General features: G+C 40.0%; 1 protein-coding gene and 1 pseudogene across 1 annotated transcript; both read left to right on the top strand.

Moving 5' to 3' along the window:
- Positions 1-1,188: 1,188 nt before the first annotated feature.
- LOC125884852 (C-type lectin domain family 4 member E-like) lies at positions 1,189-4,734 on the top strand. The gene is made up of 6 exons (XM_049570116.1): positions 1,189-1,371; positions 1,585-1,686; positions 1,776-2,003; positions 4,009-4,151; positions 4,292-4,392; positions 4,475-4,734. The coding sequence occupies exons 1-6, from the start codon at positions 1,233-1,235 to the stop codon at positions 4,623-4,625; spliced, it is 864 nt and encodes a 287-aa protein (XP_049426073.1). The 5' UTR covers positions 1,189-1,232; the 3' UTR covers positions 4,626-4,734.
- Positions 4,735-7,582: 2,848 nt separating this feature from the next.
- On the top strand, positions 7,583-22,646 carry LOC125883788 (uncharacterized; annotated as a pseudogene).
- The last annotated feature ends 4,321 nt before the right edge of the window (positions 22,647-26,967 follow it).

Raw genomic sequence — 26,967 nt, 5'->3', positions numbered from 1 at the left:
AGCATTTATATCACTGTAAAGGTCACTCACTGTACATATCTCTTGGGTGGGCCACAAGGGTTTTATTAAAGGGAAGGAAATAGAGGAAGTAAACGTGGAAGAGGAGGAGATGCAAAGCTCTAAGCCATGATTACACCCCATCATTATTGTTAATTATTTTTCAAATAAACCCTATCATTAACTCTATGTCCAACTTCTTAAAATTCTGGTAGTGGATTTTTTAACTGTAAAGGCTGAAGCACACCTTCACTTTCTTGTAGACAGATGCATAGGAGGAAATATCTATAGGCATAAGAAGAGAGAAGTCCTGCACGCTGTTCTTTACCTCACAATAAACTTTATGGGAGATCTCCCATAAAGTTTATTGCAAGCAAAAGGGCAGTGTGTGGGACTTCTCTGTTCTCTTGCCCAGGGTAGTGGATTTTTTAAAAGTCAGTATCCATCTTGTCTTCTTGTGTAAATATTCATTCATTTCTAGCAGTGACGATTTAAAGGGACAGTTCACCCCAAATTTTAAAAATGTATATTTTTCTTTTTAACTGTAGTGCCATTTATCAGTCTAGATTGTTTTAGTGTGAGTTACAGAGTGTTGGATATATCAGCCGTAGAGATGTCTGCCTTCTCTCAAATATAATGGAACCAGATGGCACTCTGCTTGTGGTGCTCAAAGCACTGAAAGAATACATTTGAAAAACTCAACAGCAATGTCTCTTTACAGAAATCATGACCTGGTTACGCAAGATAATCCACAGACCTTGTGGGCAGTTTCATACAGGAACAATTTTCTTTCAACCTGAACGACACCCTCCATCTGCATCACCACACAAAAAGAAGCGTCAATGGCGTCCTCCTCAGCTGAGCTGTAATGTTAGCAAGCTCAGTCTAGGTTGATAAATAGCAGTACAGGTGAGAGAAAAAAAACATATGTGTTTTTGGGTGAACTGTCCCTTTAAGATTTCAGGGAATTTGCAACATAGCTTGAAACCAAATGGAAAGCATCATCATGCAGCTGCAAGGCCAAACAGGTAAAGGTGGTCACCTAAAATAATTCATCCCAGCAGCCCTCAGTTTCCTGTTTCACATGAAGATGTTACCATCTGTGTTACTATGTTTGTTGCTTCGTATGAGAACAGTTCAGAACATCATCTGTCATTTCAGAGGCACACGCTCAAGACATCGGGACTTTGAGGACCAAACTGCAGTCAATACAGCTGAACATCAAGGATCAACTGATGGATGTCTATATCAATGAAGGGGGACCATCAGGTTATCCTCACAAAAGGAAGAGTTTGGAAAACAGTACAGAAAGTATTTATGAAAACGTGATGATCCACAGTCTGGAGCCAAACAGAACTGGACCTGCACTCTCAGGTAATGAACACATGTTATGTGTATACGCATACTGTAACAGGATGTTGACTACATGTTAATGTGAATATGTGAATCATACAGTCATTCAGATAGTGTGTGGTGCATTTTGTCTGGCTGAAACATGAACAATAATATGTGAATGAGTTAATTTCATTTGGTTTCACATTAATGAACAAACACATGACAAACAGGTGTTGTGACTTCCACCCTCAGGTGCTGCAGATGTGAAGAAGAGCCCCTGCAGAGCTGCTGCAGTGTGTCTGAGTCTGCTGTGTCTTCTCCTTCTGACTGGACTCATAACTCTGGCTTGCCTGTGTGAGTATTTCAGCATGCTGATAAACACTGAGCAGGTGATGCTGATTAACAGATTTTCTTTATTTGTTTGTTGTTTATGTGTACAACAGTCACCAAAAGCAACTCTGAGTGGAAAATGGAGTTGGTCCTGGTTCACAACAGTAACAACAACCTGACTATGGAGAGAGACCAGTTACAGACCAGTAACAACAACCTGACTAAAGAGAGAGACCAGTTACAGACCAGTTACAACATCCTGGCTGACGAACGAGACCGGCTCCATAAAGGAGTTAAAGACATGACCAAAAAGATAAATGATCTTCATAAAACGCTTCAAGGTAATTATTTATATTTTTAATTCTACCTAACTTAATCACTTAGTCCTCACTTAATCACTCTTCTTCATGATGAAACAACTGAACCAATGGTTCAGTCAGAGATCCAGGTGTCCTATACTAGTAGCATTGAGCTGCTAGCCTAAGGCAGAGATAAGGAGTGGGCTGCAGAGGTCTGCTAAGATCTCTTCTTTCTAACTCAGACAGAAAGAAACATCAAGTCACAGAACTAAAAACTCCCTGGTGTGTGCCGAAATTACAAATTGGGAAAACTAACATTACGGCACACAATCCAGGACCTCGACGCTGTTCGATACTGTGGATTAAAACATCTTAATTGAATGCTTTCAGTTTGGTGTTGGCATCAGTGGCACTGCATTACACTGTTTCACTTCCTACCTCAAAATAGAAGTTTCTCTGTCAGCATGGGAAATCACTCCTCTTCCTCAGCCACTCTTTCCTTTGGGGTCCCTCAAGGCTCCATCTTAGGTCCTATTTTCTTTTCATTGTACATGCTTCTCCTCTGCCAAATTATTAAAGAATATAACATCTCCTTCCACTCCTATGCTGATGACACACAGCTGTATCTCCCTATCAAGCCTAACCACGAGTCCAATGTTGCCAGTCTCATACACTGCCTCAAGGACATAAAGAACTGGATGGCACAGAATTTCCTGCAGCTGAATGAGGGCAAATCAGAAGTTGTCCTCTTTGGCCCCCCTGACTCCATTAGAGGGATTTCTGACCAGCACCATTTCCAAAATCAAGCCATTTCTCTCCCTCAAAGACCTGCAGATAGTCACCCATGCTCTCATCTCCTCCCGTTTAGACTACTGTAACTCTCTGTACACTGGTATCAGTCAGTCCTCTTTGTCCCGCCTCCAGCTGGTTCAGAACGCCGCTGCTTGGCTCCTCACAGGAACCTGGAGGAGAGACCACATCACACCTGTTTCGACCTCTCTCCACTGGCTGCCTGTAAAGCACAGAATAGACTTTAAGGTTCTCCTGTTTGTGTACCAGGCCCTTTATGGTCTAGCTCAATCCTACATCTCAGACCTTCTAACCCCCTATTCTACATCCACGTCCCTCAGGTCAGCTGACCAGGGGCTCCTGGCTGTCCCACGCTCCAGACTTTAGCTCAGGGGTGATAGTGCCTTTGCTGTGTCTGCCCCCAAACTATGGAACAACATCCCCCTCCCAAAAAGATCTGCCCCCACCATTGAATCATTTAAGTCCAGGCTCAAAACCTACTCCTATTCATTAGTGTTTGCATGCCTGTGTATATTGTGTCACCTCTATGTATGCCTTTTTGAGTGGCCTTTTTTAGAGTTGTTTTTAAATGTGGTTTATAAATAAATTTGAGTTGAGTTGAGTACGATCTGCAGCTTATTTAGTAGGGTTGAACCGCTAGCCTAAAGCAAAGATAAGGAGTGGGCTGCAGAGGTCTGCTAAGATCTCTTATTTCAAACTCAGACAGAAAGAAACATCTAGTCACAGAACTAAAAATTCCCTGGTATGTGCCGAAATTACAGTTTCGAGAAAACTAACATTACAGTCTGCAGCATATTTAGTTACTTTTACTGGATTCTGATATAGTTTTTGATTCAGCCATTCTGGCGTCACATTTGGTTCACAGATTCAACAATGAAGCCATCTGACTTTGTTCTGATTCACCACTCTGAAGGGCTTTCTCTCGATGACAGTGAAGGCTGTGGCTAAAGTGTACTGAAGCATTTAGCAGTCGAGACTCGTGGATTTTGTAATATTTAGTGGCCGGAGGAATATTGTCGATTCTGTAATGACACACATACTAGTCACTGTACTAACTCATATCTACAGTGTTGATAGCCACTACCAAAGCCCATTTAATCAAGTGTCAGCTTTCAAAATCAGTGCTTACACCCTGTCTGGTGCTCTCCATATTATCTCTACTCTATGCTGTCCTAATGGGAATCAGTTTGGCAATTAATTAAGTTCATACAATTTTTCCCTCCCCAATTTAAAACAGCTTGCTATTCCAAACAAGGATGGACATATTTCAGAGGTAGTTTATATTACATTTCTTCTACGACGGCACCCTGGCAACAAAGCAGAAGTGACTGTCAGCAAAGAGGTGCAGACCTGGTGATTATTAACAGCAAAGAAGAACAGGTATGTGTCTGTATGTGTGTGTGTGTGTGTGCAAAGAAAGAGCAAAAACATGAAGGAATGCAATGTTGCAGAAGTGGACAACGCAGACAGAATGAAACTATTACATGCGAAGTATGTTGACACTTTTTTCTGTGAATAAGGAATTCGTAAGGCGTTTCCAAAAGGTCCTGTGGATTGGACTGACTGACACAGAGACAGAGAGGAAATGGAAATGGGTGGATGGGACTCTGCTGACTACCAGGTTTACACAATACTTTACTTTTGTATTGCCATGATGTGCTGGGGCCAGCCACTTTCACTTAAGTTCTTTTTTTGTGTTTTAGCTACTGGGCCCGTGGTGAACCAAATGGACATCTTTTTGGCAGAGATGAAGACTGTGCAGAAATAATGAACTTTAATTTGGAAAACAGCTGGAATGATGACTCCTGTTACCAGCAAAAATCATGGATCTGTGAGAAGACATGGCCTGTGTAACTCAATGTAAAATCCCAGGAGGTAACTATATAATACATGAAAATAATTAGCATTTTCCAGTTTCAGCTAAAATTGCTGAGACTGCACTAACATTATGGTTCACTCTTAATTCAGTTATGTCAACAGATGATCATATCTCAAGATGTTTATATATTGTGTGTGTGTGTGTGTGTGTATCTTCTGCTGAATAAAACAAAATAAAAATGCTTCATGTCTACATCAGTTATTCATATTGTAATTCACTGCTGTTGTTACTATGTTTTGCCATTTTTAAAATACATCGTTCAATAAAGAATAAAATATGATCATATCCACAACTGTTCCATATCCAATAATTTCACAATTACACACATATAATACAAGTATATATATATATATATATATATATATATATATATATATATAGTACACATCTTATCCACGGTGGGGCCTCTGACCTGTCAAGGTATGGACACATGGGGTGTCAGTGGCTTAGTGGTAGAGCAGGCGCCCTATGTACAAGGCTGTTGCCGCAGCGGCCCGGGTTCGACTCCAACCTGTGGCCCTTTGCTGCATGTCACTCCCTCTCTCTCCCCCATCACGCTTGTCTATCCTATCAATTAAAGGCCAAAAAGCTCCAAAAAGTATCTTAAAAAAAAAAAAAAAAAAGCTGTGGACACAGACCCTCTGGGGGTGTCCTGTGGTGTCTGGCACCAGGGCACTGGAGGCAGATCTTTGAGTCCTGTGGATGGCGAGGTGGGTATGTCCAATGGATGCTTGATCAGATTGGGATCTGGGGAATATAGAGACCAGGACGATGCCTTGGGATCAGAGTCACATTAAGTGTAGCATGGTGCATGGTCCTGCTGAGGGTGGAGGGGTTTGCCATGAGGGAGGGATACTTAGTTTGTAAAGGTTTTTGTGTGCGTGGATTATGTCAAGTGGCATCCAATTAATGCCAAAGCCCAAGATTTCCCACCATTGTATTGTGATCATGGTGATATTATCTGGAGTAAGGGGGGTCATCTTTCACCCCCTGCAAGAACTAATGTTTTACACTCTTTCTCAGTATAATTACCTTACCCTTTATTTCCTCAAAGAACAGTTCAAACACTGACCTGCTGAAAAAGAGTTGCAGAGCATCCAGACCAAAAGTAGGTCTGCAGACATGAAGTCAGTCCAAGGTTGTTTCACTAAAACTATTCATCCAGTAAGGTATGCACCTGCTCTCATGGAGGTCCATTATCACTTCCAGATTTTACTCTTTTTCCTTTATTCAACTCCTAAATTGAGATTCTGCACCAGACATGTTTTGTTCTGCTGCACCCTCAGGTGGTGGATGACTGCCACAACATCCTGATGGAGGACAGCTGTTCTGAACAGGGGCTCAGACAGCCAGCCACTCAATTTCTTTACGATGTTGAACAGAAATATACTGTAATAAAAGCAGTTAAAAAGGTGTTTATGGAAACAGGAGAGCTGAAATAAAAGGAACAATTCATCTCAGATTCTAGACAGTGTTGGCCAAATCCTGATATTTTTCAACAACAATCAACAAATTATTTGAACTTTAAATAAATGTCTTCACAGATTGAGGAAGACAGGTGGTATTTCTGTGAAGGAGCAGCTGTCCTGAGGCAACCAGTCTCTACCAGTTGTGGACACTGGTTCTGCAGACAGTACATCAGCTCATACTGGGACCAGTCTGGGTCATCAGAATACTCCTCCTGTCCCCTGTGCGAAGAAAGATCCAGAAAAAGACATGGACTGCAGTCAGTCAGCCCAGCACTGTACAAAGTAAGTTTGTACATCTGTCTGCTGATGTCATAATGTCTGAGAACACTTAACCCTTGTGCCTTACAGGGACATTTTCAACTTTTTCATTTGTTTCTATGATCATTTTGGCTGTGTTAATGCAGATGCTGTGCATTTTGGCAAATGTGCGATTTTTTTCCTTTTTTTTTTTAAATTTTGAAATTTCAACCCCAGCTCCTATAATAAGTCTATAATAAACTGAGTGGTCAAAATACAGAAACCCAGTCCCCAAAATAAAAAAAAATACATATTTTTCTTCTTATCTTTAGTGCTGTTTATCAGTCTAGATTGTTTTGGTGTGTGTTGGTGAATGTTGGGAATATCCACCTTTGAGATTTCTGCCTTCTCTCTAATATCATGGGACTAGATTGCACACGGCTTGTGGTGCCCAGGGAGCCAAAAAACAAACTAAAACAACAACAATAAAAACCTGTAAAAACCTCAACAGCAATGTCTCTTTACAGAAATCATGACCCGGTTACACAAGATATTCCACAGACCTTGTGAGCAGTTTCATACGGGAACTATTTTCTTTTAACCCGAACTGCACCCTCCATCTGCATCACCACACAGAAAGAGGCGTCACTGGTGTCCTCCTCAGCTGAGCTGTAACGTTAGCAAGCTCAATGGTGCTCAGCGAGCTAGCAGTAGATGCAAGCCTCCCTTAGTGTGGTGATATGGTTGGTGGGTGTAGTTCAGTAAAAAGAAAATAGTTCCTATGTAAAACTGCTCACAACAAGTGTGAGCAGTGTGGATTATCTTGAGTAACTAGGTCATGATCTCTGGAAAGAGACATTACTGTTGAGTTTTTAAAATGTACTGTTTTGGTGCTTTGAGCACGACAAGCCGAGTGACATCAAGTTCCATTATATTGGAGAGACGGCAACACTAAATACAAGATAAATAGCTGTATAGGTTAGAGAATGAAATATATTTGTTTTTTGGGTGAACTGTCCCTTTAAGATTTCAGGGAATTTGCAACATAGCTTGAAACCAAATGGAAAGCATCATCATGCAGCTGCAAGGCCAAACAGGTAAAGGTGGTCACCTAAAATAATTCATCCCAGCAGCCCTCAGTTTCCTGTTTCACATGAAGATGTTACCATCTGTGTTACTATGTTTGTTGCTTCGTATGAGAACAGTTCAGAACATCATCTGTCATTTCAGAGGCACACGCTCAAGACATCGGGGCTTTGAGGACCAAACTGCAGTCAATACAGCTGAACATCAAGGATCAACTGATGGATGTCTATATCAATGAAGGGGGACCATCAGGTTATCCTCACAAAAGGAAGAGTTTGGAAAACAGTACAGAAAGTATTTATGAAAACGTGATGATCCACAGTCTGGAGCCAAACAGAACTGGACCTGCACTCTCAGGTAATGAACACATGCAAACAGGTTGTTATGTGTATACGCATACTGTAACAGGATGTTGACTACATGTTAATGTGAATATGTGAATCATACAGTCATTCAGATAGTGTGTGGTGCATTTTGTCTGGCTGAAACATGAACAATAATATGTGAATGAGTTAATTTCATTTGGTTTCACATTAATGAACAAACACATGACAAACAGGTGTTGTGACTTCCACCCTCAGGTGCTGCAGATGTGAAGAAGAGCCCCTGCAGAGCTGCTGCAGTGTGTCTGAGTCTGCTGTGTCTTCTCCTTCTGACTGGACTCATAACTCTGGCTTGCCTGTGTGAGTATTTCAGCATGCTGATAAACACTGAGCAGGTGATGCTGATTAACAGATTTTCTTTATTTGTTTGTTGTTTATGTGTACAACAGTCACCAAAAGCAACTCTGAGTGGAAAATGGAGTTGGTCCTGGTTCACAACAGTAACAACAACCTGACTATGGAGAAGGACCAGTTACAGACCAGTTACAACAATGTGGCAACAGAACGAGACCAGATACGGACCAGTTACAACATCCTGGCTGACGAACGAGACCGGCTCCATAAAAGAGTTGAAGACATGGCTAAAAAGATAAATGATCTTCATAGAAAGCTTCAAGGTTAGTTAGTTAGTCCTCACTTACAGTCACTCTTCTTCATGATGAAACAACTGAACAAATGGTTCAGTCAGAGATCCAGGTGTCCTATACTAGTAGCAGCTAAAGTAGGATTGAACCGCTAGCCTAAAGCAGAGATAAGGAGTGGGCTGCAGAGGTCTGCTAAGATCTCTTCTTTCAAACTCAGACAGAAAGAAACATCTAGTCACAGAACTAAAAATTCCCTGGTATGTGCCGAAATTACAGTTTCGAGAAAACTAACATTACAGTCTGCAGCATATTTAGTTACTTTTACTGGATTCTGATATAGTTTTTGATTCAGCCATTCTGGCGTCACATTTGGTTCACAGATGCAACAACGAAGCCATCTGACTTTGTTCTGATTCACCACTCTGAAGGGCTTTCTCTCGATGACAGTGAAGGCTGTGGCTAAAGTGTACTGAAGCATTTAGCAGTCGAGACTCATGGATTTTGTAATATTTAGTGGCTGGAGGAATATTGTCGATTCTACAATAACACACATACTAGTCACTGTACTAACTCATATCTACAGTGTTGATAGCCACTACCAAAGCCCATTTAATCAAGTGTCAGCTTACATTCAGAGAATGAATTTCAACCCAAAACAACTGAGATATTACACCCCCCCCTCTCCAATCTGAAACAGCTTGCTATTCCAAACAAGGATGGACATATTTCAGAGGTAGTTTATATTACATTTCTTCTACGACGGCACCCTGGCAACAAAGCAGAAGTGACTGTCAGCAAAGAGGTGCAGACCTGGTGATTATTAACAGCAAAGAAGAACAGGTATGTGTCTGTATGTGTGTGTGTGTGTGTGTGTGTGCAAAGAAAGAGCAAAAACATGAAGGAATGCAATGTTGCAGAAGTGGACAACGCAGACAGAATGAAACTATTACATGTGAAGTATGTTGACACTTTTTTCTGTGAATAAGGAATTCGTAAGGCGTTTCCAAAAGGTCCTGTGGATTGGACTGACTGACACAGAGACAGAGGGGAGATGGAAATAGGTGGATGGGACTCTGCTGACTACCAGGTTTACACAATACTTTACTTTTGTATTGCCATGATGTGCTGGGGCCAGCCACTTTCACTTAAAAAGTTCTGTTTTTGTGTTTTAGCTACTGGGCCCGTGGTGAACCAAATGGACTTTATTTCAGCAGAGATGAAGACTGTGCAGAAATAATGAACTATAAATTGGAAAAGAGCTGGAATGATGACTCCTGTTACCAGCAAAAATCATGGATCTGTGAGAAGACATGGCCTGTGTAACTCAATGTAAAATCCCAAAATACCTGAAAATAATTTGCATTTCCCAGTTTCAGCTACATTATGGTTCACTCTTAATTCAGTTATGTCAACAGATGATCATATTTCTCTAAGATGTTTATATTTTATTTTGTATTAGAAATATACATGTGTGTATGTGTGTGTAACTTCTGCTGAATAAAATAATTTAAAAATGCCTTATGGTACATCAGTTATTCATATTATAATCCACTGCTTTGCTACTGTGTGCTTTGACATTTTTTAAAAAATACTTTGCTCAATAAAGATTAAAATATGATCACATCCACAGTGTTTAATAGCCAATAATTTCACAATCAGTTTCAGGAACTAACTTCCTCCTTCTACATCATCGTTTAAGTACTGAGACATTTCTGCATGAGTCAAGCATTGGCTAAGGTTTTTGTATCAATGTTTTATAGTTGGCATAGTGCTAGCTAAAAGCAGAGCTATACACTGATCAGCCACAAGATTAAAACCACTGACAGGTGAAGTGTATAACATTAACGGATGTAAAGGACAGAATCTTTTTAAAGAGCTATTTCTCTGTGAAAATAGCTGCAGAAAGTTTTGAGTTTGGATCAATACAAAATACAGTCATATTGCTAAATGTTTAACAGACAGATAATAAAAGCAGTTAAAAAGGTGTTTATGGGAGCAGGACACAGAAAATAAAAGGAACATCTCAGTTTCTAGACAGTGTTGGCCAAATCCTGAGAAATGACTTCACAGATTGAGGAAGACGAGTGGTATTTCTGTGAAGGAGCAGCTGTCCTGCAGCAACCAGTCTCTACCAGTTGTGGACACTGGTTCTGCAGACAGTACATCAGCTCATACTGGGACCAGTCTGGGTCATCAGAATACTCCTCCGTGTGAAGAAAGATCCAGAAAAAGACATGGACTGCAGTCAGTCAGCCCAGCACTGTACAAAGTAAGTTTGTACATCTGTCTGCTGATGTCATAATGTCTGAGAACACTTAACCCTTGTGCCTTACAGGGACATTTTCAACTTTTTCATTTGTTTCTATGATCATTTTGGCTGTGTTAATGCAGATGCTGTGCATTTTGGCAAATGTGTGATTTTTTTCCTTTTTTTTAAATTTTGAAATTTCAACCCCAGCTCCTATAATAAGTCTATAATAAACTGAGTGGTCAAAATACAGACACCCAGTCCCCCAAATCAAAAATACATATTTTTCTTCTTATCTTTAGTGCTGTTTATCAAGCTAGATTGTTTTGGTGTGAGTAGTTGAATGTTGGAAATATCCACCTTTGAGATGTCTGCAAACAGACCTTGAAACAAAAAGCTCATGCAACGACCGTTATCGTGCCAGGAAGCTGAGCTGTAACATTAACTAGCTCATGGTGCTATGTGAGCTAGTACCAGATGCAACACAGTCTGTCCTCAGCTTGGAAGCTACAGTTTTCAGCGTGTGCTTGTTGTCCCTTGCTGTTTTCTGTGCCACGTGCCAATTCATGAATACATGCATTTCAACTGCAGCTTCCACAGCAGGACAAACTGAGCTGAACTGCTGTGACTCAGCTTGGTAGCATGGTCAATCTGAGATGGCCTCCTCTCTCAAACCAAAGCCTTGTCTGTGGCGTAACTGATTCAACACATGCTTCTGTGCTCTGTGTTCAGCTGTGGCTACGTTTGTAGCCTCTAAATGAATCTCTGTGGTTTTGAGTTTCTTTTCCCTCCTCTGTTCCTGTTTGTACTTTCAGATATCAAGCTTATTTTACTTTTTATCACTCTGATAACTGTGTAAACTTACTGCTGACGTAAACTCAACATTTCCTGCTGCTACTTCACATGAAATTTGTCCACCAACAGGAAGCTTTATCAGTGAAGCAGCTGTAGCAAATTAACTCACTCACAGAGTGAATTTGTCACAGAAATTTGCAGTGCTTTGTTAGCGGCTTTGTTCAATATAAAAAAACATGACTACACAACAAGATATAAACATACTGTACATTATTTGAACTGTTTATCAGGTTTAAAAAGAGGCTGAGGCTCAGTCTGTCACCACTGCTGTCAATAAAACATGTACACTGACACACAGTCAGAGGCTGAGAGACACAGGAGCATTTCTGTGCTCTCCCCAAAGCTGGATTTTATAACCTTTACTCATTTATATGTTCTTCTAGTCATGGACATTATGAGACAACAGGCCCCTGGGCACAGATATGCATAAGGTTCAACCACCTCTTCTACACAGGAGCAAGACGCACAAACATTTTGTAGTTTTTGCCATTTGTGGTTATTTTGTGTGTGTTTGAGAAGTAATTTTGATGCTTGCTGGTCAGTACATGTTAGTTTGAGTGACATTTTTCAGGTGAACTCCAGGTGGCCCCTGACTATCTGGGCCCCTGGGTTTGTACTTGATAGACCCATTCAGTAATCCATCCACTTTATTGTTTTAATTGTAATGCAATAATTCACCAGATTGTCAATTTTTTTGTGGCTGCGGCTCACATTTTTTTTTTTTTTTACTTTTTAGTAGGTCTGCAGGAGGTTTAGGCGAAACATAAGATGAGTATGAAGAGGAGATGTGAATGAGTGACTGAAGGAACTGATGAGGCAGAGGTAAAACTCTCCTCAGCAGGATCTACACTGAGCTCTACATCACAGAGGGACAGAGCAAAGAGGTTAATTCCCAACATGAGATAAAGCAGCTTGAGACAGCCTCTAAGATGAAGTCTCTCCATGACACTCCAATCAAGAACCACAAGTTGTTTTGATGAGTGGCGTTGCTGGTGTTGGACAAACCTTCTCACTGCAGAAGTTCACTCTGGACTGGGCAGAGGGTTTGGAAAACCAAGATGTCAGTCCGGTGATTCAGCTTTCGTTCAGGGAGTTGAACTTGATCGAAGACAAGCAGTACAGTTTTCTAATGCTTTCCATCCAACATTGCAAAAGGTCACAGTGAATAACCTTACTGTCTGAAAAGTTTTGTTCATCTTTGACAGCCTTGATGAAAGCAGACTAGATTTCCACAACAGTGAGGCTGTCTCTGTTGCTCTGCTCACATTACCTCAAAATTTATCCTGACATTTTTGGCATCTTTGAAAACTTGGGGATCTTGAGTCAAATGTTGCTTTGCTTTGGCTGCACAACATGAGTTGTGCAGCCAAAGTTACTGGTGAGGCTGGCAAAATTTAAGAGGTGAAGTAACTATGAATCTATTAGTGGCACATTTTCAGTAATAGTAGCGAGAGCTCTTTTTCACTTTTTGTATTTTACAGTCCGTAACCTGCGTCCTGCGGTGTCAACTTTATTTTGTTTTTATTCAGACTGTGTTGGTGCAGGTTGTCAGAGATCAGGTGTGTTCCTCTAGCTTCAGCTTTGAAGTCCAACCCCTCCCATCTGAGAGAGCTGGAGCTGAGTGACAACGACCTGTTTGATTCAGGAGTGAAGCTGCTGTGTGGTTTTCTGGAGAGACCATTCTGTAGACTGGAGACTCTGAGGTCAATTCACTGACTGTTAACTTTGTAGATCTTAAATGTTTAATTAGCAATGGAATCTGTTTTATGTGCAAACATGACATGTCCATTTAGTCATATTTTTCTTTTTCTTTCGCTCAGTTTAGTCTGCAGTCACAAAAGACTAGTGTTTCTTAAAGAAAATGTTCACTATTAGTTGTTTAAATAAATTCATATTAGAATTCTTGGTAAATGGTCATGGTTTCTGTCTTTTCCCATGGAGAATACAGAGAGATCAAAGCTTGTTTCCAACTGCAGCTTTTAAAAGATCATTTTTGGGGCACGTTTGCCTTAATGATAGTACAGCTGAGGACTGACAGGAAAGGTGGGGTATGACCTGCAGCAAAGGGTCACAGGTTGGAATCAAATCTGGGCAGCTGCAAAGGACACAGCCTATATCCGGTGCACCCTCTGCCAGGTAAGCTAGAGGTCGCCCCCCAAATGCAGCAATATATATATATATATATATTAAAATCAATATAATATTGATCCTCTAATTACAGCCTTGAGAAAGATCAGCAGCATGTTATTGGTCTTGTGTTGACATGAATATGTGTATGAATGTTGTGGTGATGTGGATGATGTCTTTAGAGGGTTTAGAGGGCTGACATCATGATGTTCCACAATAACAGAATGACAAAATTTAGGGAATATCGACATGAATTAGGACATAGTAACAAATCTTACCTGTGCCTGTAATCCTCTCACACAGACACAGCCTTGAGGTTGGCGGTGTGTCATAAGTTGACTCACATGACTAACAAGGAGTTGTATGCATATTTGAGTAACTCCTATCTATGCTGAAGCATCAGTGTTGATGCAAAGTTCTCATGGTCATGGTCTGGACAGCATGCTGTAATTTCACTTCATGTTTTCACTTCCTTTACAGATATTATCTAGATGAAACCTTTCTTTCTTAATTTTGGTTCCATCTTCTTTGTCTAACTGTGATACTTTGTTTCGAATTCTGACCATTTGTTTTTTTAAAAGGCAGAAATAATAATTAAAAAATACTTATTTGAATAACCTACATTTAAATAGACATTCAAATAGACATTCTGTACACCTGCTTAGTTTTAGGGAGCACATCATCTCCAGTCTTGAAAAGTCTCTTTTTTTTTTTTTTTTTTACCTTTAACTGTTCTGATAACTTATTTTTTCCTCAGTAGGTATATCATTCTCTCTCTACTGTCAGATCAGGATAGTTGGGATAACTCTGTTGTTTCCTACAGTTTATTACATAAAGAGTATAGGAGAAAATGTATCTCTGGCTGTTCTGCTTCTCCTATGTCACACAGTAACAACATCCTCTCATTTTTCTGGGTTGGTAATTCGTGCAATGAGTCTATATTTGGTCAGGATCTGTCCTTGCGTGCGTCAGAGCAGAAGTACTCAGATAACAGAAATTATTCATCCTCCAGTTGAACAATGTCACTTAGCGGATTGGGTGAAAAGATAATCCTTTTACATAACTAAAGTGACAACACAATTTTGTAAATATCCATTGCAACATAGTGGCAAGGGCAACGTTAATGTCACTTTTAAATTGTTTTGTGTTGCTTTAATGTATAATTTCTGCACCACATTCACTGAATATAACACTGACGTGTGTTAAAGGTATAGTTTGGATTCACTGCAGTCCCACAATAAGACAAACTACCTCTCGAGGCAGCGGTAGAGCAGCAGCTACCATGTTCAGTGAGGTATATGACTGTTTTTGTCAATGGAGTCTGGCTTTGAAGAAATCATAGAAAAGCTTTTCTTTTAATTTAGCTCCCTGTTGGAAAGGGCTGTGTCTTTGAGAAGCGCTGAGCGTACCACAGGATAAATGAGACATAGATTACGCTGGTTACTGAAAAATAAGGAAGAACAAAAAGGTGGTTTTTGAATATTAAGAGAGGAACATTAAAAAGAAGAAGCAGATCTCTGTGGCTGTCTTGAGAAATACACTATCAGAACCATAGTGTGCAAAATATGGCAAGGAGTGTCCACAAAGCTGAGTTCACAGTGGAGCTTGAAGGTATAGACGCTGAAATGACTGCTGCAGTGCCTGGTAAGAGATTTCCTACAATCCAACTGTAGTTTTAATGTTCAGTTTGAAGAATGAAAGCCAACAGCTATGTAGACTCTAATGTTTTCTGGCACAACAAGTTGTAGAACTTTGTAACGTATATTTCAAAGTGCTCAATATATATGGCAATTAAAAAGAACATGCACAGAAAAGCTGGGGAAAAATGTTTATTAGATAATAAAAATCCTCTGTAATGCTGTGCTTACTTTCATTGGATGTGATATGAGTATAATATTTACTTTTATTTAAGTGTTAACAGAGGACACAGGAGATTTATCTGAATTCAGCCTGACTACATCCTCAGTGACCTTCAGTCCCATAGACACTAAGTTGTATTACATTTTTCTGGGTATATTAGTGTGTGCACAACAATGCAACTACTCAAAATTCTGTGAGAAAATAATTCAAACAGGAGAAAACCTGCTAAACTCCTCCACTCAATATATATCATTATACTGTGTTGAACAGCAAACAAACACATAACTCCTGATATAACCACCAACTTTTAGATTTCAGTTTGTGTTTGGAGGAAATTAACCAAATACAACTTTGAAAGTGTTGGGACACACATTTTTGAAGTCTGACAGCATCAGGTTAGCTGTTTCTCACATCCTGACCCATCTCTGTGCTACACGAGTTTGATATCAATCCTCTCATCTAACTCTGAGAAAAAGCAAATAGGCATATGACTGTTACGCTACTGCTGTAGACTTTTACTGCATTTATAAAATGCTCATTTATTGCTTGGAAGACATGATATGGCACCACCTATAAATACATTACAAAACAAGGCAAAGCACAGATGGTTGGCAGGTCTTGTGAGACGAGACCCAAAAAAGTTATTGTTAGCATAAACACAGGAGTAAAATGATCCTCATAAAATGATTTCTGACCAACTCTAACTCTTTAATTACCTAGAAAATACAAAAAGATATTTATTAGGTCATGCAGTTGGAGTTTCTGCCTCAAAGTTATTTTGCATTTCTATACTCAAAGAACACAATTATTATTATTATCATTATTATTATGAAGCACCCTGATAATGACCAGCCCATTCTCATGTTGAAGTCATTAAATACTGGGGCTTTGTCACTGATTTCAGACACCCACCTCCAAAAGCCACCTTTCTCAGTGGTATGATATGTGGCTGGGCAGCATCACTATGTAACGAGGCCTGATGTAATCTTTCATGTTGTTACGCTGTTACGGCATCTGTAGCATCAGTCTCATATGCCTATGGACAGCGTCAGATTGAAATGCTGCCGAAAACAACATAAGGAGCTGGAAAGTCTCTGTAGTGGGGTCAGTCCAACCAGTGGTGTATGGTAGTTGAAACAGGCCCTAGTGCACACTGTTAGGACAAACCAGATTTTGCTTTGAAACAGCTACCGTAAATTTTATAGCATTGTCACATGATTAAATACAGACTTGATGCTGGACAACATCAGCATACATATTACCAATCGTCACTGCAAATCTCTATATGTCAAAAATATCAAATAAAATAGGAAATATTTGTTGAACAATTTGTATAGTTTATGTAAAATTAACATCTAATTTTGTGATATATTTCTACTGACTATTTCACAAAAGAAAAAAGCGGAAACATTGACGGAGGTTGGTTTGCCTTCTCTATATTTACTCCCCTGGGTTGAACAAACCCTGGACTTTCACACAGGAGCGTGGTGTTCACTTCCCAAATGCTGAACCTAACCATGTGCTTTTGTTGGCGGCCCGGTGTTGGTAGAATGTCCTGGAACGTCAACAGCAGATGCATGTAACATGTAGACATGAAAGGCCACTGACAAAGCAACGATATGTGACGTCTGTGTGTGTGTGTATTTGTGCACAGAGAGAAAACTGTACAGAGCAGTTGCTGTGAGCTTTGGACTGCTGTGTATCCTTCAAGCTGCTCTCAACGTTTCCCTTCGTCTTGCTCTCTGTGAGTTGTTTTAAATCGTTTTTGCACTTCAACTCTCTGATTTTCAGATTTATACTGAAAATCACCATCTGATCGGAGGAATAATTACAATTACAATCTAGGTTGTTGGTTTGCTGTTATTTTGGTGCACTGAAAATGACCTCTCTGCACAAAATTGCTGCTTGCTTGACATGAAGGTGTATCCAGTTTTTCAGGATTGTCATATAAGTTTTTTTTTTTTTTTTTTTTTTGCTTTTTCAGACAGTTCTGATTGTAAGACACAAGACTTTGAGACCATTTTAAAAAACCTGACTGAAGAGAGAGATGAGCTGAAGAGGAAGCTGATTGAGATGAGTACGTTTAAAGATGAAGTAGTTACATTACTAATTAGGCCTTGGAGTGTGCATTGCTGGTCCCAAATCTCTTATCAAACCACCCATAACTCCCCCTCTCCATCGATGGTTGTACTGTGCTCTCCTCCCCCGATGTCCATAACCTTGGAGTCATCTTTGATCAAACCCTCTCTTTTGACCAACACATCAAACACATCACCAAAACAGCCTTCTTTCATCTCAGAAACATCGGCAATCTCCATCCATCACTCTCCTTTTTAACTGCAGACACTCTCATCCACTATTTCCAGACTGGACTACTGCAACAGTCTCCTTTATGGTTTGAAACTACAGTATATCCAGAGCTCAGCTGCTCGTCTTCTCACACACTCCTGCAACCGTGACCACATCACCCCCGTCCTTCATAACCTCCACTGGCTCCCCGTCCCCCAGCGTACCCACTTCAAACTCATCATCACTTTCAAAGCTCTCCACAACCTGGCTCCCCCCTACCTGTCCGAACTCCTCCTCCTGCACTCTTTGGTCTGCTTATGCCAACCTCCCGTCCCCCTTCACCAGTAGCTATATTATGCTGTGTGTGTTTGTCAAGCAGATGTGAATCCAGACAACCAGTCAGAGAGGAGCAGTTACGTAATTATATTGGTAAAATGATTTTGGTGCAGCTGAGAATGACCTCTTGTTTGAATCTGGCGTTTTCTTTGCAGAATTGTCATGTAATTCTTTTTGCTCTTTCAGGCAGTTCTGAATACGAGACACAAGACTTTGAGACCATTTGCAAGAATGTGACTGAAGAGAGAGACGAGCTGAAGAGGAAGCTGATTCAAATCAGTAAGTTTGAGGATAAAAGTAGTTACACTAATAATCAGACCTTGGATTAGCCTCAGCAGTGCCGTGCACAGACATTTTGTGGAGCAGATGCTCAAGTGAAAAAAAGGGCATCCCTTTTGCAACAATTTTGGCATGTGGAAATGTTGTTATTTTATTGCCAGGAGGTTTCTATAGCCCCTTTTACACTGCCAGATTTTCCACGAATGTTGGGCCGTTTTGCCGGCCAGCTACAAGCATTTAGACACACAGAGGCGGAATGGGGAGTTGATCTGAGGCGCCCAATTTTCTGCCTCGTAGGATAGTTATATTGGTGGAACTCTTTTAGTTTAAACAGACCGTGGCGGCCTTCCACCACAGGAGGGGCTGTTGAAGACTTGTGGGAGGAGCTGTTGATGACGCCGCACGTGCGAGCCACTGGCGGTGGATAAACAGGAAACAGCTGATAGCAGGAATTAGCGAGCAGCTAGTAGCAAGAGGGAAACGCAAACCTGACAGACACTGTAAAGATGAGCAACTGGGGAGACAAGGAATTGCGCGCCCTCCTTGCCCTCGCAAACGAAGAGGCCATTAACCATCAGATGACGGGGACGGTGAGGGACGGGCCGATTTACGAGAGAATTGCCAGCTGACTATCACCGCCTGACCAGCCGCGGCTTCCTTCCCATGTCACTGTTTACGTCTCACTCTGAGCCACACGAGTTTTGTTACTTGCTCACGCCCCCCATTGCCCTGAAAAAGGCGCATTCTGTATAAACAAAAGTAGACAGGCAGCATTTTGCTGCACTCCCCGATTTTGTTTTTATACTGCCAATGCTGAAAAAAGACTGATTGGGCTTTCCTGCAAATTTGCACAATTCCTATCTAAAAAGGGCTTATATGTCTGCCGGCACCAGAAGAGCTCTTTAGGCTGACGTACATACAATACATTTGTGCAGGAATGGTCAGGGAACATGCCTGAGGTGTCCCAAACTCTATACTATATACACCTTGCTGCTTCACATTCACTTTCTACAGTTATCATTCATTTATAACAGGTAACAACAAGGAAAACAATGCCACACTGTGAAGACTGAAGTGGTCACATTCAATAAATATTTACACAAAATGAATTCAATCTGTTGCATGCACCTGGTCAGTGTAATGAAATACACTGGAGTGTATAAATACAATAGCAATGACAGGAATTTGCCTTGTTTTGTCGTTGATTTTGTATTTTTTCATTTTCAGAACCACATTCACAATCGTACACATCCATAAGTGTACAGGAAAACTTGTTTGGAATAAAGACTCGCTGCTCAACAGTGATCAACTCACAGATGTCTACAGTCTATCCTAAATGATAAGATGTTTGCCCACTTTGCAGCTCTAATCGTGTAATTCTGATCTATCTTATAAATATGAGAGAATATCTCTTAAGTATGAGACTCGTATCTCAGAATGGAGAGATTTATATTTCCTCATTATGAGATGATCTTGGTATGAGATGATTGATTAAGACAGGTTCTTTAGCCTCTTTTGACTATCTGTATATTTTTGTGAATAGATATTATCAAATGATATTAATCACATATTATATTTCTTATTTTTATTAACAGCAAGTGATCACTACTCCCAACTAGGATGGAAGTATTTCAGCGGTAGTTTCTACTACATTTCCTCAGACATGAAAACCTGGAAGGACAGTAGAGACGACTGTGTGCGAAGAGGTGCAGACCTGATGATTATCAACAGCAGAGAAGAACAGGTGCGTGTGTGTGTGTATGAGTATGAATCTGTGAAAGAGTAAAGAAGGTTTAATGTGAGGTCACTGAGGTGGAGGATAGACTAACACTGTATAGGTTTAATATCTATTGATTAATGTTTCTTTCTTTCAAGATGTTTACTGCAGGTTTCCAGACGGTCCTGTGGATTGGACTGACTGACAGAGAAACAGAGGGGACATGGAAATGGGTGGATGGGACTCCGCTGACTACAAGGTTTAAATATACTTTTTCATTGCCATGGCTTGTTGTGACCAGATTCTTGCTTGATGTGCTCATTCAGGCAAACTGTGAGAAAACAGATAAATCTCAAATCAAATATTCATAATGATGTGATTTGATATGACTTTGGTTTGTTGCTGTGACTCTTCAGTTTGTGTTTGCGTGTGGTCATGAGAAAAAGAGAAATGATTAAAGATTAAATTGACACAGATTAAATTGCTTGATTAAAAATAAGGAAAGAGAAAACAATAATAACAACAACAACAACAACAACAACAAAAACAGTTGTACAGTTGAACAAATGTTTGATGTTTGAAATTATCTAAATGCTTTATGGTATGTGTTATTTGTTAAAGGCTTATATTTTGTTTGTGGTTTCAGCTACTGGACCTACCATGAGCCAAATGGTACTCCAGACAGAGATGAAGACTGTGCCGAAATTAAGGACTTTTATTTAATTAACAGCTGGAATGATGAACCATGTGACGCCCAAAAATTCTGGATCTGTGAGAAGACATTGCCTCTACAACTCAATATATAATCCCACATGACAGCCACATAACACAGTGCTAACATAATGCTAAGCAAGCTGCTGTATGAAAAGTCTCAATAACGAGACATAAATATCCAGCTTGGTTCACTGCTTTGACTGTTAATGATGGAGACTGAACATATTATTAATGAACGGCCATATGAAGCACCACACAGTACGATCTGACCTTGTGCTCAAGCTGCATTAGGGGAACATCTGAATGGAAGTTACATAGTGGAAAGTTTTGCAGTTCACAGTTGACATCCAATGACAGTATCTAGTGCCCACAGAGAAAGCAGAGTGCTCTTTATGAAGCGAGGACTGGAGTCACATCTTGTCATGACTAATGCTCACTTTCTAAATAACTTTAATCACATCCCCTCAATTTGTATTTCTCACTTCTTATGTTTTTGTGATTGATCATTCGCTTTCAGATCCTTTTCTTTTAATGATGCTCACAGACGATCACAGTTTTTTGTCTTAGAAATTTTTGAAATTATTTTCTATTGGACATACTATATCAGTTTGTGAATTTTTGTCTGCTGGTTAATTTCTACATGAATTATTCATGTTTTAATTCACTGCTGAATAAATAAGTTTATAAATATGTCAGTAAAATGTCTGGCAATTCGTCCCTTTGTTTTGCCCAAGAAAGTTTCAAATATAATAAAATCCACAATTGTTTCATATCCAATGGTTTCATAATCAGTTTCCCCCATGCTACAATTTTTCGCTGGACAATAAGACTTAGGACTTAGTGTTCATGTACAAAGGAATCGTTGTTGCCTTCCTCTTCATACAAGTTTTGAAACAATGCTGCATGAGTCAAACTTTGCCTATATATTACTTTCGATTAAACAGTTCAAGAAGTGAAGTGCCACGCTAGAACAAATAAATAAATAAATAAATAAATGCATAAATAAAAAACAAATCAGTTCAGTTTAATAATGACAAAAGTTTCGTCACGAGTACTTTTTCACATTCATCAAGATATTTTCACATTATTATGATGGACAAACAAGAAACTTTACTTGTTATAACAATATACTATTTATCTTTTTACAACATGGACATACAACATGAAATGTTTCATGTTATAACTTGATAAATCACATTGTTTTAACATGAAATATTTGATGCAATAACAAGATAACATATTGTTATAATATGAAACTCATGTTTAAATGAAGAAACTGATCAATTTTTACTAAACTTGGTAGATATGTAGAACAGGACGCCTCAAGGTGACTGGAGAAATTTAACTGTAACTGGCAACTGGGTGGCGCTATAACAACAGAAAAATGCTTAAAAATGGCTAAAATGCAACCGATCGCTGTGGCTCCCCCTGTGGCCCAATGTTTTGTTTTTTTCTAATGGTATGACTAAGTCATGGTATGGTATGCTGTACTCAATGGGTATGGACTAGTTCTTGTTATATTAGGATTCTTAATATGTATTTTGCTGGTGTATTTATGCTGGAAACTTCCCCTTTTACATTTTCCTTTGCTCTATTGTATAATTTATATTATTTAGGCTAATAGGGTCATGTAGCTGTTAGTAGCTCTTTTCTTGCATTTTGGACACTTTTAAGCATGATTTTATTCTATCACAAATTTTCCAAGTAGTGATCATACACATATTGTAAGCTTATTCTGAAAGTTTTCTGCATTATTGGATGCAACTTTTGTGTTTATGTGCATCTTCATTTATTTATCTGGATTCTAAAACTCCTTATACATAATTTCTTGCTACGTTTCCAGAAGTAGGAATTCATATTTACACCTTTTAGCTTGTGACACTGTTTGTTGTTGTTTCTGATTGTAGTGGACACACCTCTTACGTAGGAGTGGTCGTTACTGGTTGGTTCATTCCCAGATGGATCCTTTCATGTAATTGTCTATTCTCTTTCCTCAGAATGCATATTTTTTGTGTTAACATTTCTTTTTACACATTTTCACATTTCTTTAACACTTTAAACGATGAAAGCACATGTAGGCTAAACGTGTTTAGTATAAGACAGTTATTTTGTCGGTGAACCTTGTGAGTTGTAATGAAGCCAAATTGTGTGCTGTTACCTTTGTTAAATGTTGTCCCTGGTTTTATATGAGAAGAGGGAAAGATTGCTATAGCTGCTAGGCTAATTTATACAATGTGCTAATAACGTTAGCATGTTGTATTTGTGAGGAAAATGACTCCGGATAAAGACAAGTGTTTGTCTGTGAATGCTGTGAATTATTGTGAAGCCAGTTTGTGTACTTGTGTTTGAAATTGTCTATTAAGCCATGTTTAATGTGTGTTTAATGTGTGTTTTGAATCAACTAAACTTGGCCTACAGCACTTCACAGAAAGCCACCTGCTGACAAGTGTTTTGGAGGTGTAACTGCAGAGTGACACAGACACACCACTGCACAAGTATAAAGGCCCACGGCGGCGTAGGCAACATGCGTGGGCGACGTGCGCAGGCTAGGGCGTACGGTCTGCCACAGTTATAAATCCCACTTTAGCCTGTACCTGTCTGGTGGGAGGGGTTTCAGACAGGGAGGAGAGAGCTGCAGGAGGAGTGTGTATTTTCAAATTCTGCCATTTTTTTCTGCTGTTTCGGAAAACTGCAAACGCCAGCTTTGACATTAACAAATATACTTAAACTCCACTAGATGCTGCACCAACAAAAAAAATCAAGTCATCACAGTTTGTACAAAACAAGTTCAGTCCTGAGAAAGTAATTTCACGATTTCTCAAACAATCACATTTCTGACATTAAAGACACAATCAGTGAGCCAAATGTCAACCAAAGTGAAGCCTTCTCCACCAACATTTAAACCACAGGGTTGGAAGTTGTCTCGTCCTACAGAGAACACAAAGACACAGAGGAACCGTGTGAGCGGAACCTGAACCCAGGATAAAGAGGCCACGTGAATGTGGTGTTGAAGGTGTGGAGGTGGGTCAGTTTGCCAGAGGAAGAGACACTGTAGAAGGACAGAGTCCCCGCAGGACAGTCGACATACACTGCTACTCTGTGATGGGCAGAGGAGGAGGAGGAGGAGGAGAGGGAGATGTAGGAGGAAGGAAGAGGAAGGACTGTTTCTTTGTTATTGTGCCAGACAGAGAAACCATTACCAAAGCAGTACAGACTCCAGGAGTGATTATTTCTGCCAAACACGCATTCAGTACTGTTTCCCCTCCTTCTGATTCCTCTGTATGTCACTGCTACACGAACCAGTCCTGTCCACTCCACCTCCCAGTAACAGCGACCAGTCAGAGCATTTCTACAAAGCAGCTGAGGCAAGGTGTCAAATCTCTCTGAATGATCAGGATATGGCTGCTCCTCCTCCGCACACGTCACCTTCCTGCTGTTTTCGGACAGTTTGAGGTTTCTGTTCACTGTGTTTGTGTCCAGTGTGAGATGACAGAAATCTGATGGAGAGAAAATACAACACAACAACAGTTGATCATTGGGCACATTACAAGGGTTTATTCTTTATTTTTGCACTGATGTTGTTCATTTCAGAATTTAATGATGACAAGTTGTCTGTAATGTTTTTATTAATAATTACCACAACTCAACTTTGTTTTCTCTTTTAAAGAGAAACTGACTCTGTGGTGTTTTGTCATCATAAGTCAAAGTGAATCCACACTTACACTTCCTCAGACCAGGTTTTAACCTCTGCTCTCCACAATGGTCCACCCTGGAGGAAGAAACACAGAATGATTTTTAACCAACATCTGGCAGCAGGGATCAACAATAAGGATTGCCTGTTTGCCTGGGGCAGGTAAAATGCCACAGAGGGTGTTACTAAAGCTGGCAACTCACTTGCCCAATCAAGGAAAAAGTGATAGGAATTAAACCTAATGGTCCTAATTTATCAATCTATCTTGCAAACCAGTGCAGATCTTACAATGGGGTTCATGTGTGATTCTGGAATTCTTATCTCACTGATCACAGCGTAGGAATGATCGGCTGTTAATAAATGTGGCGGCTAAAAACAATCATCATTTACATGTTGGGATTCACTGGACCACAGATGATTTGACATTTGTTACATGGGAAGGCTTCTCCTCATGTTCTTTGTTCTTCAAACAGAGACAGCCATTTGGCCCTTATCTCCACAGGATGCCCCACCTCACACCTTAGTGAGAGACAAGTCTCCAAACCTGATTGGACAGTGTCATGTGACTCTGTGAGGTCACCAAGCAAACTTCAAGAGAGGTTCTGGATTCTTCAATCTGTCTTTCTCCTCCAGCTGGGTTGTTGACCAGCTCAGTAGTTCTTTCTCCTAGGCCCTTGACCAGCCCTGGACTACGACTTGCCCTCGCTCACAGCAGGCGCAGAACTGGGAACCAGAGAAATTAGTGTGCAAACAAAAGGTTTGCAACTAACTTAGCACCCCAATGTCTTATTCTGCACGGGCCCTGAGCGACCGGCTTCCTCTGATCTGCACTTTTGGAACACACAACAAAGATTGCTTCTGGAACCATAGCTCTTTCCAGCTTTCCTGTGCCAGCTAACAAAAAACACACAGCACAAAGCAACTCTTCCCCCCATTCAAGGATTGGTACTAACTGGGCATAGCTTTATTACAGTCGTACAGGCTAAGCAAGAATGTTTAACTTTGTCAGTTGTGATTTAATGTTGTTTATTGAGTCATTGTTGTGATTATTGCAGTTAGATCATTGGTTAGTTGGCTTTGCCAAAGCTGAGTGATGTTAGTTTGCTAATGCTGTTCATAGAGTCTTGCATGCAACTAAACATCCTCTGCACTAATCCAGCCCGTTTGCAACACATATCACATTCACATAGACTCATTTACACTTTGGCTTTCAACAGAGCTACACCCAAAGAGGCAACGCAAAGTTCCCGCTTCTTTTCCTTTGTCTTTGTCCTGACCACACAGTCAAACAAGACCTCCCCTGACTAGAAGCCATCTTTGATTCAGCCATCTTGTAGTTCTCTGTTGTAAGCCATTTTGTTTTGTAGGCCAAACTGCCCTTCACACCTACCTTTGTTTCTCTCTCTCTCTCTTTCTTTATGAATAAATATAATTCTTTGGAATCATACCTGCTGTCTGTTTAATATTGCACAAGAGTGAATGAATAGTCAACCTCTGCTATGTCAAGAACTCAGAAATCCCTCAGCCTTTACAATTAATATAGTAATTTTGGTTTTAGGTATTGATTTAATTACCAGTCAAAATTCCAAATTAATTGTTAAGTGAACTTTATGAGACTAATATCATTTACAGGTTATCATTTTTCGCTTTTTGGGAACGGTGCCCCATGAGGTGATTTATTGTAAATTAAGTCACATTGTTTAACATAATTAATAATTATTAATAATAACTATTAATTATTTCCGATAGCCATTTTTATTCTTTAATTGGAGATCTGTTACAAGGTCAGGCCTGTATTTAGGCATTTCCTACAACTGGTCCCCCTCGGTGTCACTTTAGATTCTCAACATTTTGGTGTCCCCGTGTGACGCTTAGTATAGTATAATTTGTAGATCACAACATACATATCCCATCCTGATATATTCTGGGTTTGACCAGACTTTTTTAGCCAATTTGTTTTCTGTGCAGCAGGAAATCCAAGACCCAGTGACAAAGGGATATATTCTGGGTTTAGCCAGTTTGCCTCCTGGACACTGCCCAGGTGTCTTGGAGCAAGGCACTGACCCCCCACTTGCTTGGAGCGCCTGTCCAAAATTCAATACTTTATTGCCATATAACTTGAACAAGTCGTTAGGGATTTGCTGCAGTGCGCTCTACATAGTAGGACAACCACAAGACAAAACACCAAACAAGAAAACAAAAACAAGAATAGCAGGCATAGGACATAGGACACTCTTCATGGCTTACACAGGGTCACATTTGGCATGAGAACAGGTCATACCTCATTCGCCTTGACATGTTTTAAACCTGGATGTTAGTCCAGGAGGCTAAAGTCTGAAGTGACTAGTGCAGATTTTAAGTGCAAATTCTCAGAAAGTGCAATATGTAGCAGGTTGACTCTAATGTGTAATAGTATAAAAAGAAAATAACACCGCAGCATAA

Source organism: Epinephelus fuscoguttatus, linkage group LG3 (assembly GCF_011397635.1).
Source record: "Epinephelus fuscoguttatus linkage group LG3, E.fuscoguttatus.final_Chr_v1".
Classification (NCBI taxonomy): Eukaryota; Metazoa; Chordata; class Actinopteri; order Perciformes; family Serranidae; genus Epinephelus; species Epinephelus fuscoguttatus.
The sequence above is the reverse complement of the archived record's forward strand: the minus strand, read 5'-3'. Positions and strand labels throughout refer to the sequence as shown.